General features: G+C 41.5%; 1 protein-coding gene across 2 annotated transcripts in view; it reads left to right on the forward strand.

Annotated features, from left to right (window-relative positions):
- NAV2 (neuron navigator 2) overlaps positions 1-17,559 on the forward strand; it is a 213,386-nt gene that overhangs the window by 91,124 nt on the left and 104,703 nt on the right. For both annotated transcript variants that reach the window (XM_066552951.1, XM_066552952.1), the window contains 2 exons: positions 12,561-13,665; positions 15,900-16,012. In XM_066552951.1, coding sequence (XP_066409048.1) covers positions 12,561-13,665; positions 15,900-16,012 — 1,218 coding nt within the window. The remainder of the gene's footprint in view (positions 1-12,560; positions 13,666-15,899; positions 16,013-17,559) is intronic.

Genomic DNA, 17,559 nt, shown 5'->3' on the forward strand with positions numbered 1-17,559 from the left:
ATTTGCCCAGAGCTGGTGTTCAGACAGAGGTTCCAGTTTTGGCTCAGAAATTACTGAGCCCTTTTGTCTTTAAGATCAACATAAATGATCTGGAAAATTTACCTGAAAGAAAAATCTTTCATTCAAGCACATTAAAATGGAGGACAAGTCTTCTTCTGTAGCTTTATGTAAAATGAGATGAAATATTTGATGCTCTGAATGATTGGATTTGGCTTCTGTACCAAGTAAAGGATAATCTAGTGATATTGCACAAACTTCCTTGCTGGAAACATTCTGTTTAACCTCATGTAGTTTTTCCACTCCAAATAAATTAATAATTATAAAGAGAGACAAAACCCAGGCTTTTGCCTTTGTACCCAGTAGTAGTATAAGAACTACAAAACTCAGAAGTGTTGAAAAAAGAGCTCTGAGCACGATAGAAATTTGTCTTAGGGCATTTAAATTTTTTTTCTACCCATTTATAGATGCATTCAGCCTGGATGGGAAAGAGAAGGCTTTTTATGTCTTCAGGTGCAGGGGTAGTTATCAGGATGGAAGCTGGGATGTTGGATGCAATTCCTGTGGCATGGAGCCAGCTGACATAGGGCTGGCAGAAGGTCACTGGGATGACTGAACAGACTCTTTTTTTTTACAATGGGCTGTTTGACAAGGGCAGCTTGTGACAGGGTAATGGGGGAATGACTTGGAACTGACAGAGGGTGGGTTTAGATTAGATATTAGGAAGAAATGTTTTCCTGTGAGGGTGGTGAGGCGCTGGCATGGGTTTTGCTGTGGCTGCCCTGTCCCTGGAAGGGTTCAAGGCCAGGCTGAATGGGGCCTGGGGCAAAAGGGTCTAGGGGATAGAACTTAAGTAATAAAGGTAGTATAAAAAGTAGTCTAACCCCCTTAAAGAGTTGCAGCTGAGCCAATTATTAAGGATTAGGAGCAGGCCTAATGTTAACAGGCTGCAGCTGTAGCCAATCAGAAGAGTGTTATAAAAGAGTGGATTGGTTGGCCAAGGGGGAATTGAAGCCAGTTGGCTGCTGTGAGGGCAAGGAAGAGTCAGTGCCTAGAGGAGCTGCCTGCAAGAAACATCAAGGAGGTACAAAACTCTGGCTATATGGAACCCTTGCAATATAATGACAGTAGAACTCCTGCTATATATGAGAACAAGTGGTGACCCTGACATGATTTGGGAGAAAAAGGACTTGGCTATATGACCCCATGGATTCAGGGATATAGGACTCGACTATATGACCCTGTGGATTCGGGGGAAAGGACTTGAATACTAAGCTATTGCTAAAATATATCAATTGCAGCTATTAGTGTTTGTTAAATATGAGTATAAAAGATTTTGAACATAAGTACTTTGTAAACTGAGAAAAGCTGCAACACTGAACCAACACTCAAAAATACATATATATATTTGTACCATAATATGTTGTCTGAACATTTGTATAATTATTAGCTCTGAATGAAATATATGACTGTGTCATAATGTTAATTTATTTGAACATGTCCTTCTAGAAATGTTGCAACTCCATAATTAAAAAGGGGGAATTGTAGGGGGATGGAACTTAAGTAAATAAAGGTAGTATAGAAAGTAATCTTACCCCCTAAAAAGTTGCAGCTGAGCCAATTATTAAGGATTAGGAGCAGGCCTGATGTTAGCAGGCCACAGCTGTAGCCAATAATAAGAGTGTTATAAAAGAGTGGATTGGTTGGCCAAGGGGGAATTGAAGCCAGTTGGCTGCTGTGAGGGCAAGGAAGAGTCAGTGCCTAGAGGAGCTGCCTGCAAGAAACATCAAGGAGGTACAAAACTCTGGCTATATGGAACCCTTGCAATATAATGACAGTAGAACTCCTGCTATATATGAGAACAAGTGGTGACCCTGACATGATTTGGGAGAAAAAGGACTTGGCTATATGACCCCATGGATTCAGGGATATAGGACTCGACTATATGACCCTGTGGATTCGGGGGAAAGGACTTGAATACTAAGCTATTGCTAAAATATATCAATTGCAGCTATTAGTGTTTGTTAAATATGAGTATAAAAGATTTTGAACATAAGTACTTTGTAAACTGAGAAAAGCTGCAACACTGAACCAACACTCAAAAATACATATATATATTTGTACCATAATATGTTGTCTGAACATTTGTATAATTATTAGCTCTGAATGAAATATATGACTGTGTCATAATGTTAATTTATTTGAACATGTCCTTCTAGAAATGTTGCAACTCCATAATTAAAAAGGGGGAATTGTAGGGGGATGGAACTTAAGTAAATAAAGGTAGTATAGAAAGTAATCTTACCCCCTAAAAAGTTGCAGCTGAGCCAATTATTAAGGATTAGGAGCAGGCCTGATGTTAGCAGGCCACAGCTGTAGCCAATAATAAGAGTGTTATAAAAGAGTGGATTGGTTGGCCAAGGGGGGAGCTGGAGCCAGTTGGCTGCTGTGAGGGCAAGGAAGAGTCAGTGCCTAGAGGAGCTGCCTGCAAGAAACATCAAGGAGGTACAAAACTCTGGCTATATGGAACCCTTGCAATGTAATGACAATAGAACTCTTGCTATATATGACAACAAAAGGGGGTAGTGGAAGGTGTAGCCATGGCAGGAGGTGGGACTGGATGATCAGTCAGGTCCCTTCCAACCCAGCCACTGTCCTGTGATTCTGGTATTACATAACATTGTTACAATAGGTCTAATATTTTGAATTACATCTTTTACTAATTAAAGACTGGCTAGTCATGAAGTGTTCAGGTGCTTGGTGTCTTGTAGAAGGGAGAGTCCACACGCACCCAGAGTTAGTTTTTGCAGTGCTCCCTAATGAGTGAGTCACTGCAGGATCCAGTGGTATGCAGATAGGCTATAAATGTAAAATTTTAAACCTGGTGTCAACCCATGTCCTCTGTAGGCTGAGGATTTCCAGCTGAGGACTCTCTTGCACTACAGTTGATACTGAAAAGGCATGGACCCTTTTGGTACCAGCTGCCAGCTCATCCCTGAACCTGTTTTTAGCTGTGCCAGTGGGTTGGTGCTGGGCCCAGCCCTGTGAGGCTGCTGGGAAGGACTGGGGACAGGAGTGAGGAAAGCTTTGGAAACCAGGAGCAGCAGAAAGATCTAAACAATTCACTTGAGACTAGCAAAAACAGGTAGAGTTCCTGAGGTTGAAAGATCCCTGTGCTTATGAATGAACAGTATATGGATGTCAGAAAGGTGGGAAGTCATTTTACAGAATGAAACAGTTGGCTTGTGCAACATAGAACAGTAAGTTAATTTTTTCTTATTTATTATTTTGGGTAGCTATAACTTTCTTCATGACTGAAAATTATGTTCTTATAGGCTTAGAAAAAATTCCCTTTCTTTGACATTTTGAAACAGTTACTTTCACTCTTGTTCTATATCCATCTTGGGGGAAGTATTATTTTTAGGTTTCTCTTTCTTTAGAAATGAATTTAATCATTTATTGAGAAATGAATCTAGTGTTGAATGAATCTTATATTTGCTTTTGAAATGATGACTTGATAAGACTGTGCAAAATTCACTGAGATTAAAAGGATTGCAAAAGTAGAAAAGATTTTCTATTTTAAAGAGGCATAAGTCCATAAAATATGAAACCAGTTTGCCCACACTTTCAAATTTTCACTGGGAAATAAATGTGATTTTCTCAATGCTGTGAAAATGTGATAATTACTTAAATTTCAGTCATCCTACCCTGTAAAAATGTTTCAGTTCTTCATTTAGGTCAGACATGAAGCAAACATCATATTCTACTTAGTGTTTAGGGTGCTGCCTCTGTGCTGGCATTCAAGAGATGCTCTGGTTTATTGACCAAGGGTTTTCCCTGTAAGACTGATATGTAAAATAAATTTACAGGATTTGTCTCAATAAATCCATTACCAGAGTAATGAGTGATTTCTGTTGTTCTGCTGTGTGCATTACCAAAAGCAGATGCTGGAGTAACCCTATCCACTTTTATAAATACAATATACATTGCAAGTATTTACCAAATGCTCAGGGTGATTTATTTTGCCTTGAATGTAGTACGGTGATCATGAATTTGATGATGCAAGAGTAAAAACAAAAACACAGAGAGAAAGGAAGGACTGTGAGGTTATCTGATATGCTGAGGAACCTGGTACTTTGTTTTGCTGAGTCACAACTTTGAAGTACAGATATGGCTCCTGCCTTTAGCTCTGTTTAAAGAATTCTGCTTAAAATTTTCACAAGTTTGCAGCTTACACTAAGTATTTGTAGAATTGCATCTGTAAAGAACATGGGGAGTCTGTGCCCCAGCTCTGAAGGAAAATCAACTGTATCCATGTAGGAAAAATTTCTTAATTGTTTTATGAATTTCTAAAGCTTATACCAACTATGTTCAAAGTCATGTGGTTTTGTAAAGCTCCACTTCAGCCGTGATTAAGCCTTCAGCCAGGCTTTCTCTGGGTAGAAGAGGACATATTTCTAAATGCCAGATTCAGCCAGCTGACAGGTGTTCACAAGTCTGTTCTGAAATGTTTCATGACAGGAATGTGACCATCTCTTCAACTGTATCCCTTCCAGTGTTCATTTGGTCTTTAAAGTAGCTATTAAAAACATACATCTAAAACCATTCTGTCTGGCTAAAAATAAGGCATATTTTTGCTCTACCTTGATCTCTGTCCTGTTTATAAGAGCCTTCATGTATTTGAAGGCTTAAAATGTCTCCCTTCAGCCTTTTCTCTTCTAGACTAAGCAATCTTTACTGCTCCATCCTTTTTCTTATAGGTTCCTTGTGATAAATCCCTTTAATGTGATAAATCTCTTTTATGTCTTGAGGGTCTCTACTGGCTCCTTTCCAGTCTGTTAGTCTCTTTTAGAGGGGTGCTGGAGCTGGACACAGCACTCCACCTGATGCCTTATTTTGCTGCTGAACAGCATGGAGTAGTTAAGTTCTATGTCTTCTATTCTATGATTCTCCAAACCTCTGATTCCATATGTGATGCTCCTAAAGCATTTCTGAGTGACATTTGTATTCCTTGAGTATTCCTTTACATTTCTGAGTGACATTTGTATTCCACATTATGGAGTGTGCAGTTGCATTCTGCTGGGACTCCTTTTGCTGCAGCGGAGTTGTACAGTTGTTGTTTGACCTTTTAAATTTAGGCGTTCAGTTTCTTCTTTCTCAGCACACACCTCTTCATTCAGCCTCCGTGAATGAAGTCTTACTGTCTCAAGTTTATTTCTCCAGTTTACCAAATGTATTAAGGCTGAGAAATTCCTCTGACATAAGGCTCCTGCCTTGTGTCAGAAGGTGACCCTTGTAGGAGTCATTTGTGTCAAACAAAATACTCATCTTTGGCCAGCTGAGATAGATGTGTATCCTGCGGTATTGTTTGCACCCTTTCACTTTTCTGATCAAAGATGCTTTTGAAAGATTGGCTCATCTCAGTAAATCCTCAGTGACATATTTATGTTGGGTGTGTGCCCATCAAACAGCTTAAAGACAGTCAGGAAATAGCAAGCAGCATGGCATGTGTATAGGGCAAGATATGAGTCTGCAGTGAATCGTATTTGTGCTTAATTTTACAACTGTTCAGCTGCCTGAATCTGGCATTTAAAAATGTCCTCTTCTACCAAGACAAAGCCTGGCTGAAGGCTTAATCATGGCTGAAGTGGAGCTTTACAAGACCACAGGACTTTGAACATAGTTGATATAAGCTTTAGAAATATATAAAATGAGGCAAAAATGTATTTAAACAAAGTTTCAGGGGAAAAAAGTACCCTAAAAATACTAGCCAGTGACATGTTCTTAACAGTAGAGTTCATGAGGATAATGATCCTGAGCTTTGAAGTAAAATTTAACCTTGATAAGCAGCTTCTTGCCCAGTGTACATTTGCATGGCTGCGTTGGAGGTGGTGGAACCATGTTAATTTATACCAGCTGAAGAGCTGGTCCAGCATTTCATGGCCTCTGCAGTGCCTACATGTTTCCTTTTAAAATAAATATTTACAATTTCTCATAAATTTATTGTTGGGTGCAGTGTGCCAGAAAAGCAGCCATGGAAACAAAGGTTCACTATTAAATCATGGGAAAGCAAAGAGCAGTGGTGCTACCTCCCAGACTTCCCCAAATGCCAGCATGTTTCTACCACCTCTGTAGAAGCCCCTTCTCCTTGGGTAGGAGCACTTTCAGCCTCCCTGGGCCGTTCCATTTGTGGCTTCTCTGCTGAGCCTTTTGCCTGTTCCTCATCCATAACCAAATATTCCTGAAGAATCTGTGGCTGGCAGCAGAGAACAGAAAGGAAGAAGACCCCACCATAAATTGCAGTATGTGTCTGTCATTTGGTTTTGATACAAATGGTCAATATTTCCTGACTGCAGTTCTCAGCCCACTGATTTTTACAGTGCCTATTTCATACAACCTGCAGGAGAGATGTGTCAGAGCAAGGCTGCTAACTGTACATATAGTCCACTTGAAGTATAAAGTCTAATGAAAGACTCCATAACAGCTTCCTGCCTGGACTTCATTAATGCTTTTAAATAAGTGTGTTATGAGAAGTCTTGGGGGATTAAATTGTACAAATAGTCAGAAGGAAATGGAGAAGAATGAACAAGAATGGTATTTGTCTAGTATAAAATGGAGCGTGCAACTTGTTTTGAATGGCACAGTAAACTTGGTTTCGTTATTTTTGTGATTATCTAACTGGTATGTGCTCAATAGAGGTCCCTCCAACCTTTTTTAGGCATTCATGTCAACAGCATTTTGAATTTTACAGTAGCTAAACAAAAACAACAAGGAATTCAAATGTCTTAGTTGGTTATGGTGAGACAATGAGAAAAGGGGCTGCCTGTGCTCCAGTTTCATTTCCCCTCACCTCAGCAAAAATGCTGAGTCTTGGCTAAGTGAGCTAGCCAACAGCAGAGCCCTTGTTCCATGTGCTGGAGCTCTGTGTGAATGGAGGCAGCTTGGCAGAAACGTGGGAGTTGAGTTTCTGACATATCCCTGGGCTTTGGTGAGGGCTTTCAGGGGTAGAACACATTTCTGTGAATGCCTGGAACTGCTGTTGAAGTTACACAGCTTACAGCACTGGGATTGGAGAGTAGATATGATGGAAGGGAAGAAAAATGTCATGGAGTAAAGGTAAATTTTCTGTTGGGTTACAGTGAATTCAATCACAGTTAAAGGGAAAATCAGTGGGCAGAAGTTGAAGGAAACAATTCTGCTCAGTTAGAAAGGGTCCTGAGCATCCTGGTCTAGTGGAAGGTGCTCCTGCCCGTGGCAGGGAGATGATCTTTAAGGTCTCTTCCAATATAGTTCCAGCTATGATTCTAAGGTTTCATCCTCAGCAAAGCAAAAATATTCCCTATTCAGGCTTTTCTCAGGTTATGCAGAATTTCCCTATCTGGCAATCTCTGCTTTAAAAAGATAATTTCTGTTGGGTTTTTTTGTGGTGCAGAGTAGAAGAGAGAACAGAAAGCTTCAGCCATCCTGTGGGTGGAGGCCATGCCCACCCCTTGATGGTAGCTCAGCCAGCTGCAGTTCTCCCAGTGTTACAATGGAAATGGAAATTTCTGTGGGCCACAAGAGTTGTGCTTATTTTGAGGAGGGACCGAGTGCCAGGTTGCTCTTGTTGGGAATGTTCTGCTCTACCTGCTTGTGGTTTGGGTTATGGAAAGATTGGGATTTTTATAGTTGGCTCCTGGCAGGAATGCAGACGTTTCCATACTTAGAGGGTTTGATAAATGATCATTGGAGAAGAGAACAACTCAGCTAAGAAGTTCTTCTCTGTAGGGCTTTATGTATAGTGCTTTAAAGGAGAATCTTCTGGTGGGTGGATGGGAAGGGTCAAGATTGCCATTTGTTCTTCTAGATGGGATACGATGAAACTGTCACAGTGGTTTCTGCAGTTCTGACACTGCAATGTCATAGAGCAGAGCTGCTTTTATTTCCTAAATTAGAATCTGGTTGTGGATTTACTTTCACATCTGTTATCTAATCTATGGGCTGCACTAAAAGATATTTCTCTTCATTAGAAATTTTCCCATAGTTGTGAAATAAAAGTTTGTTCATTCAAAAATGGGTAAAAAATGCTTTTAAGTTCTTGACCCTCCTAAGGAGAGTAACTATGAGAACATCCTTTGTCTGTGTGTTGCCTTTCATGCTTATAATGATGGATTTTGAAAGTTTTCAGTTATAGCAAATCAAAGTCCACTTACTTAGAGTGAACATGACAAATGATGGGAAATTGCATATATTTTCTCCTGACCTTATTATAACATAAGCTCTCAAAGACTTCTGTGGAAGAATTAAGTCATAAGCTTTCAGTTTCTTTTTTTTTCTTCTTCACACACGGGTGGGTTTGCAGATGCAGCTCAGTCTTTGCAGGAGCAGCTGAAATCAGATTTACCCATGCTGCAGTGTGTATTGGCATTGGAACTGGACCACCAACATCTTTTTTAACAGGAACACTAGGAACAAAATAGATTTCAAGCCAAGATTTGACTTTGAAAAGAGGAAAGTGATCATTATTTATTGTAGACTGTAGCTTGAGTTTGAAAACATTTCTTTTATAGTCAGTTTTAGTTAATGCAGGTTGCTGAAGAAAGAAAATACCTCCCTCACAAAGGAACACATGGGAAATAATAAGCTTATTAACTGAATGCATGAAACCTGCTCCCCTTTTCATGAAAGAAGGGTCTATGCTATGCTGAATAAAACTTTCCCCTCTGCATGCTGATGTGTGCTCCACGAATTGATGTTGCTGCTTCATTAGGAAACCCAGCATTTGAAGCTGCATTCTGGCAGCAGAGCTCCTTTTGCTTACCAAACTTGGCCAGAGGAGTAAAAGAGCCAGCACTTGTTCATAAGGAAGAAACAGAGAGTCTCAAAAACTGAAGTTTTCTTAAGCTGGAGCAATTTTTCATGTGTTTTAGGGTGAACCTTTAATTTCTTGTAGTAACTGTGTGTGGTGCAATGTAATAAATCACTTGAGGATGTTCAATTTCTAATTTCACTGTATTTGACCCAAGTACAAATCAAAATCCACTGAAGCTGTGTAAGAAAGTACCTTCTTTCCTTTCTCAAAGTGTTGCTGCTTAACTGTAGACTTTGTGAATATTTTTTATTCATTTCAGGTGCATAGCATCCAGTATTCACAGAATTCACTTTGTGGAAAGCGTTAAGTAGAAACTCTGAAAATTACATTACTGTTGCGATATATTCTATTTTTTTAATGTTACAGTCATAGTATTGTCCTAATTCTGGTTTCTCTGACATGTTTGTAAATGGAGCTGCTCTGTGCTCCTCCTACGCCACTGGCAACAGAAGCAAAATTCACTTCCAGACAGGAGGGTGGATGTGGGGGCGTTGGGACAAAGAGAGCGTTGTGTTTATAAACAAATAAGCTGGGAAGAACATATTTTAGTCAGTGACCAAACATAAATAAATAAGTAAATAAATAAAAAGATTTCCTGAAAACATTAAAAAATAATTTTAAAAAAAGGAGAAATTGAAAAGTTCTGGATTTTGCTGGGAAATAAATTTTGAGCAATGCATTGGGATTTGGAAAGCAAGCCATTTCACTTGGTCCAAGCCAAGCATCTTTTCCCAGAGGTCTGTGAACTGGAGCATTCATCTGTGCTGTTAGGATGTAGTTGAGGTCCCAAGTCAAGCAACCCCTTCCATTCACTTCCAGAAGAAAGTTGTGGAGCTGGTCAGAGCCCCGTTTGGATGCGGTGGCCTCTGCTGCTGTGCAGTGACCTAACAGCCAGCTCAGTGTCTGAAACAGGGTCAGGTTTCTCAGCCAGGTTATGGACCTGGCTCTCAGGTCCCTCCTGTCTCAGGTGAGTGACTCTCTGTAGGCTCTGAGTGCTGGGGAATACAGGCTGGCTTTGTCCATCCCAAACACACGTTTCCTGTGTTGTTCTCAAACTGTTGTGAAGTACCTGTGTGAAAAGGCAGATTTCTTTCCTAAGAAATCTGCTCATTTGTCTGCATGCTCAGACCACCAGCTGAGGTTTTGTGCCTGCATATGTTGTGCTAACAGGGTGTACAACCAGCTCTTCTACTTTATTGACACAACCCTTACTGGTCATTTTTATTTTGTCATTCTTGTATTGCCCCAGTCCTGTTTTTCTGAGCAAGTGAAGGCTTCCCTGCCCATATTGCTCAGAGCATTGGGTCCCCCCCAGGACCTGGTTGTAAATCCATCCTAGGCATGTTCATGAATCCCAGACAGCTATGATGATTTTTGGGCATGGCTGTTCTTTGTGCTGAGATTTGTTTAGCACGATGAGGCCAGAAGATGTGGATTAAAAAACTTAGTGTTGAAAGTACTGTCAATCTCCCGTTCCTATAGCAATGTCTCAATATTGAGATGGGCTATTACTATTTAAAAAAATAATCTATACAAATTAACTGTACAATATGCACAGTTGGGATTTTCATGATGCTTTCATTTCATTGCTGGATGTTTTCTGTGGAAGGCAGGCTGAGACAAAGGCTTGCTTGTTCTGAGTGTGCAAAAGGAGCCTGGTGTGGTGTGGGGATGGGAAGTAGACTGTGATGAGCAGGAGGACTTCAGGAAATGAAAACAAAAACAAAGAAGCAGTGTATGGTAAGAGGCACGAAGGAAAGAGCAGTGGTGCAGCTTCTGAAAGCAGAGTGAGGAACTCTGCTGGCAGCTTGTGAAGAGGTTGTCACCTTCCTTCCTTTCTGTGTCAGGGCACTGTGTCAGGTCACTGCTGCTGCTCACACAGGAGGTCACGGGGACTCCTCCCACAGTGGTGGAATCCCTGGAAGGGCTCAAAGAAAGGTGTAGGTGTGGTGCTTAGGGATGTGGTTAGTGGTGGGCTTGGCTGTCTGGTGTTAATGGTTGGACTCGATCTTGGTTGTCTTTTCCAACCTTAATGATTCTCTGATTCCTGTGCCATTATCTTTCTGGTCCTCCTTAACACACCTGGTCCTCCTCAACCCAATTCAACACATTGGGTTGAATTCAGCAGGCTTGAGCAGAGCAGCAAGAGGCCAGATATCACTGTTTGAGATATTTGGTGGCTTGCTTTTCCTTCTCTGTCAAACAGGAGCAATACCCTGGAAGTCAGCAGGCTGGCACAAGTTTAAAAGCAGCGTAAGTCCTGTCTGTGTCTGTAATCCAGCTCCTGATTGCTTCCAGCTCCATGTGGGTACTTGGCCATAGGAAAAGGACTAGCAAAACCAGCCAGTATAATAGTTCCTGGTCAAGAGTCCTGGAAACCTTCTGTCTTCAGTAATAGTTTTAAAAGTACTATTAGTTCCTGCTATTCCACTTTGTCCATAACTATGTGAAATGGCTGAGTTTATTATTAAGGAGTCTCCAATACTGTTAGAAACTCAATTCTGTGCTAAGTCAGGAAGATGTATGTGACTGAAATCTTCAGTAGATCTGGTTTGGATCAGAGGAGGGAGGTTAACAGAGCCGTATCTTCACTGAGCAACTGAAAGTGAAGTAAAACAGTCCCTGTGTGGCTGCAGCAGCTCGTGATTTACAGGGCTGGATTCACAGGGCTGCTCCTGCTGCCGAGAACGCACGCTCTCCACTGCTGTTGATTTTTGAATTAAAAAAATGCAGCTCTGTACACAGTTTACTTTCGTGCTAGAGGGCAGGGAAATATAGGTAAGAGCCGTTAATCCCCAGCAGGCTGCTGGGCAGGCGAACAGACACAGATGACAAAATTTAATTGGAAACATGAGCAGTTTAACAGAAAACATATTTGTGATAATTGAGAGAGTAACATCTCCAAAAGGGAAACTCTGCAAAGAGGAACTGGTTCAGAGGAGAAGTGGTCACTGGTAGGTGAGTGTGATTTTTCAAGCTCTCTTTATACGCAGAACTAATTTCTTAATAAGAACAAATGACATTAGAAGGAACTAACTAAATAATAGATTTGTTTTCTCTGAGGGGGAGGGCTGTACAGTTACTGCCACAAGTTTCTCTTACAGCTGTATCAGGATATGTGGTAGTACTTAATTTAGGTTCTTTACAAAAGGGTACAATTTGTTTTATTTTTGTACGTGGAGTTTTCTTCTACCTTTGCATTGTAAAGATATTACCACCCCCACCCCTAATAACTGAAAGGACTTTAGTTTTACTTTTTTTTCCTTACTCCTGCATTTTTTTATGTTTGAGGTTTTTCTAAGAATCAAACTTGGACAGCAAGTATTTTGCCAAAAACAGAGGGAACCCTTAGTTACAAAATAGTGCTGTGTTCTTGCTAATGAAAACGTATTGTGGACTTAATAAGGGAGAGCACATTGCAGAACACATTTTGGTTTGAATTGGAAGAGATTCCTTTTCTTCCTTCTTTTTCTTGAAACAGCAAGTAAATGTAAATTATACAGTAGGAGCTCATTGCTGCTCTGCTGGGTAGGAAAAGAAAGCTGGCTTTTATTTTCTCTGGGTTTCACTGATATTGGAAATACTGATGTGTCTTTTTAAGTTATCAGTGTGAAATTCTTGATCTTTCATTACAGAAAGAATCTCACAGTAGCTCTAATACCAGGTACTACCATGTTGATTTATTGGGTTGTTTTCTGTGTTTTTTTTCCAGAGCCTGCAGACAGCACAGTCTCCCAGCCCACAGGAATGAATGAAAATGTCTCATCCTCAGTTCAAAGCTGCGGCAGTGCTGTTCCTTGCAATAACTCCTCAGCCATCCCTCAGCCCAGCTCTGCTATTAAACCTTGGCGCAGCAAGTCCCTCAGTGCCAAGCACACAGCGACGTCTTCCATGCTATCTGTGAAGCAGCCGGCAGCGGATCCTCCAAAGCCTCCCTCGGAAATCACCAAAGCACCTCCCAACAGTCAGAAATCCATGCTGGAAAAACTAAAACTCTTCAACAGCAAGGGGGGTTCCAAAGCAGGAGTGTCCGGGACAACGCCGGAGTGTCCGGGCTCTCGGGACAACAGCTGTGAAAAGCTGGAGGCGCTTCTCAGCTTTGAGGAGAGCGAAGAGATCGATGCCACCAGCCAGAATGTGAACAACCCGGGATCGATGTCCAGCAGCCCCAAAATTGCACTCAAGGGAATCGCACAAAGGACTTTCAGCCGCGCACTGACTAATAAGAAAAGTTCTCCAAAGGGTAGTGAGAAGGAGAAAGAGAAACAAAAAGAGAAAGAAAAGGATAAAAGTAAAGACATTACAAAGAGAACATCCATCACGGAGAAGCTGGAGCTGAAGGAGGAACCTAAAGAAGAACAGACAGCACTAACAACAACAGAGATGCCAAAAAAGTCCTCCAAGATCGCAAGCTTTATCCCTAAAGGAGGGAAGCTGAACAGTGCCAAGAAGGAGGCCTCTGCCCCTTCTCACAGCGGAATACCAAAACCAGGAATGAAAAACACCACAGGGAAATCCTCAAGTGCCCCTGTTCCTGCCAAGGAAGGCGAGAGGAGCCGTGGCGGGAAGGCCAGCTCGGGGCTCTCGCATCAGAAGTCCCAGCTGGACAGCCGTCATTCCAGCTCCTCCTCCAGCCTGGCTTCCTCCGAGGGGAAGGGCGTGGGGGGCCTGCACGGCAGCAGCAGCAGCCAGGCCGTGAACGGGCCCGCGGTGAGCACGCACACCACGGGCAGCAACACCGTGAGCGTGCAGCTACCTCAGCCCCAGCAGCAATACAGCCACCCCAACACCGCCACCGTCGCGCCCTTCATGTACAGGTACGGCGCCGCCGCCACGCTCCTCCTCACACGGAGAAGCTAAGGCACAGTTCTTCCCAAGGGCTTCTGGGATTCACATCCTCTTGATGTGAAAACAGTTCTTATCTCATTTGCTGTGCCCGTGTTTGTGCCACAGCAGAATGCAATGTGGAGATTGTTCACCCCCAGTGATGGTGTTCTGTTCCCTTGGCCTGTCAGGGCCAGGTGTGTGTGTGTGTGTGGGGACTGTGGGTGACAGCCACGAGATTCTGGGCACTGTGAGCAGGTGAGTGCAGGATGAGTGCTTGGCAGATTCAGCTTAGACGTAATGTAATGTAGTGTAATATAGTATTATATAAAGTAATACAGATTATTATAAAGTATTTATAATACTATGTTACTCTATTATATAGAATAATATAATATTATAAAGTAATTAATTAGCCTTCTGATAAAGTGATTAATTAGCCTTCAGTGCAGTTGTGTGCAGGGTTGAGTGCTTGGCAGATTCAGCTTAGATGTAATGTAATAAAGTGTAATATAGTATAGAATAATATGATAAAGTATGATAAAGTAATTAATTAGCCTTCTGATAAGATGGAGTCCTCCTCATCATCCCTCCTTCATCAGGGCCCACAGGACACATCCCTGGGGGCTGCAGGACTGGGGTGCCCAGGAGGGGCATTCTGGACACTTCCAGTGGGTAGAAGCAGCAAGGTAAATGCTAAATCATGGGGACCTCTCTTGCTTCAAGAGTGTAGGCAATTCATGGATTTTCACAAAAACTGATAGCACCAAACTTTGTCAACTTTGTTCATGTCTGAAGGATTATATAGGTGTAATTGAACTTCATAAAACTCAACTGTCCCATAGGATTAAGGATGGGACAGATATATTTATATGAGAATAAATAATTTATTTTGATAATGATTAGACTAATAGTTTTCAATCAGAATTGTTTACTACACAGTACAGGCAGCCATGATTACTAGTATAGTATAATTAACTATTTTTGAATCAATATCAAAGCAATGATGTTGAAGTTATATTAAAAGCAATTATTCAGTAGAGATTGATGTTATTCACCCATACCAATGTGAGCACATCTCTTTTGCTCACCCTGCAGGATGTCCCCACTCCAGGAGGACCCTGCACACACTCCAAGGAGGGGTGTGTTTAGAAGACCTTGCCAATAAAGAGTGGGATTGGGCTTTTCTAGTACAAAATGACATCAGTGATGTGTGTCCTGGCCTTTTCTAGTACAAAATGACATCAGCCACGTGTGTCCTGGCCAGCTGTGCCAGCCCAGCATCCCCAGTTATCAGTGGTGTCATTGTCGGTTCCTTTCTCAGGTGCTTTACCAGGTCTGCCCCATCTTCCCCTCCCTGTGGGGAGGTTGAGCTCTGGCCTTGGTGAGTCAGGCTGGTTTCAGCGTTGTTCAACACCAAAAGCAGCAAGAGGCCCCTTCTCCTTCTGCCCCAGACAACTCTGTAAACAGGGCATTGTTCCAGTTGGTTTACCCCCACTCCAGGCACAGCATCCTGCTACAAGAGTCAGGTGACATTCAGAGCACTGCAATAGTAATTCCCCACTGTGTCTTTACTTTTTTACAGCAGCACTTACCCTTGGGGCAGGAGAACTTCCAGCTGCCTGTTGGTGTGGCTCTGTGAGCACAACACAGCACAACTTGTACAGTGAAATGAGTCACAATATCTTACTCAAATCTGACAGTAGATCCTTACATCACCTTTCATTACCTGGCAGCCATAATATCAGACAATAAATTGGAGTTTGAAGTTGGTTTTGCCCAGTCATTTCTCTTAAAATTGAAATGATGTTGAAGAGAACCTAGCAGGAGTGTAACATGACATCACATGCTTTATCTTCATGCAATACATGATACTCCCTGCTTTATCTTCATGCAATACAAACTTTATTGGAGAGGATCAGATTAGCTACAACAACTGATGTTATTGATAATTAAGATACATCTGGAAATCCAAGTGTTTTAAGAACCCATCTGATGAGCTCTGAAGCCTATCTTCGACTATGAATTTTTTATTTTTTACAGCTGAGTGCTTGTTTCCATTTCTAGGACATAATTCAACATGGGACTAATGAATTATGTAAAACCAGTCTGCTGGTGTGTTCTGGAGAGTGGGACAGAGTGGCTGAGGGCAGGTGCGCTCGTTGTTATCCTTGAGGTACTTTGGATGGAGGGTGGCTGCACATCCCTGTTTTGTTTTGCTTTCCAGATCTCAGACAGACAATGAAGGGAACGTAACAGCCGAGGCCAGCACAGGAGGGGTCAGCATGGATTCTGCTCTTTATGTCAAAACTGCCCAGCCTGCCCTCGAGGACCTCTCAGGTAAGTCTTGCAGCATGACCCATTACTGACTGTGGTCTGGTTAAACAAGAATAGGCTAGAGCAAGTTGATTTTATTCCTACTGCTTTCATTCTTAATAACTCTATTTCTGTCAGCTCTTCAGCAGTGAACTGGGTGTCAATGCTTTGAACTCTAGATGCTTAAGTTCAGCACAGGTGTGCTCCCCAAATTTCTTGAAATCACCAGGAATTCTGCCTGCTTTATGAGATGTGCAGGATTTATTAGGCTTAAACTACTATAAGGATCCTAAGCATTCTCAAGCATTTCATGTGCATTGTTTGGTTTTAAAAACTTCATTTCAGAGCTTACAGAACAGACTGTGTTCATTTCCTTGATGTTTTGATTTGGAGGAATCTTACTATCACTCATATGAATCTGATCAATTTGAGAAATAACCTTTGCACCAATAGGGCACCAAAATCCAACTGCCCAGCATACAGAAGCTGAAGCTGGTTGTGGCTAGAATATGAGTAGTCTAAATTAGAAAGTACCTGGTATATGTATCTAGAATTCCTGCTACTGTAAGTATATGCTAGTTAGGAAAATGAATTAAGCTTACCAATATAACAAAGTGATTTTCAGCAACATATTTGGTTAGAATATACTAGATTCTACTAATGTGGTCTAAAATGTGTTTTTAAAGTCACAGTCTGATCTCCTATCACCATTTCAGCAATATCTATGACTTTGCTTACTGTGTGCTGTTGCAGGATATCTCATCTGTAGAATCTCTCAGGTTTTTTTTTTTCCATCTACTTTGTCTTGGTGTCCCCCAGTTTAATGTGGGGTTTGAAACCAAATGCCCTCCTTGGAAAAGTGATGTGACTGAAAGTTTCACAATGACATTCATTTCATGCTGCATTGCAAATTCTATCAATACTACCTGTGTGCTGATGGCAAAGGTGAGAGGCAGAGTCACTGGAGAGGAAAAGGGCTGCAGGAATGCCTAAGTGAACCTACCTGTGTGTACAATTTACACATAGGTGGATTAAGTACATAAAAGGCACAAGGGGTAAAATCCCTGAGAACATTTTTGGGTTCATATTTAAATATGAGAGTTGCAAGTAAGAAATACAATGTCCAGCTGCTAAAACTTTTTCAGCATTACCTCTTAATCATCATATTGGCTGGGCTGGATGTATTTCAGCCTGCAAACTGAGAAGTGTTTCTAGATCACAAAAGATACTCAGTCTTTAATGACAGATGTTTTGTAAGTACAAACTATTACTCAACTAGAATATGTAAGTTTTGGGATCCAGAGGCAGAAGACAGCTGAAAAACTCAAACAAGGGAGCTGCAAACCTCAGCTGTGCACAGCCAGACCAGACAGCAGCTTCAATGGAGGGGCCTTGGGGGAAACAAAACAAACTAAACAAAACAGTCCCTCAGCACAAATGCATTATAAGAAATAAGGCACAGATATCTTCTCTCCTTGCATAGCAGCTATTGATGCTGTTGATTTAAAAGCACATCTAAAACAGAAGAGAGCATAAGTAGGGAAAAATAAAAGCAGAATTGTTTAAGGATG

This window comes from Molothrus aeneus, chromosome 6, assembly GCF_037042795.1.
Source record: "Molothrus aeneus isolate 106 chromosome 6, BPBGC_Maene_1.0, whole genome shotgun sequence".
In the NCBI taxonomy this organism is placed as follows: domain Eukaryota; kingdom Metazoa; phylum Chordata; class Aves; order Passeriformes; family Icteridae; genus Molothrus; species Molothrus aeneus.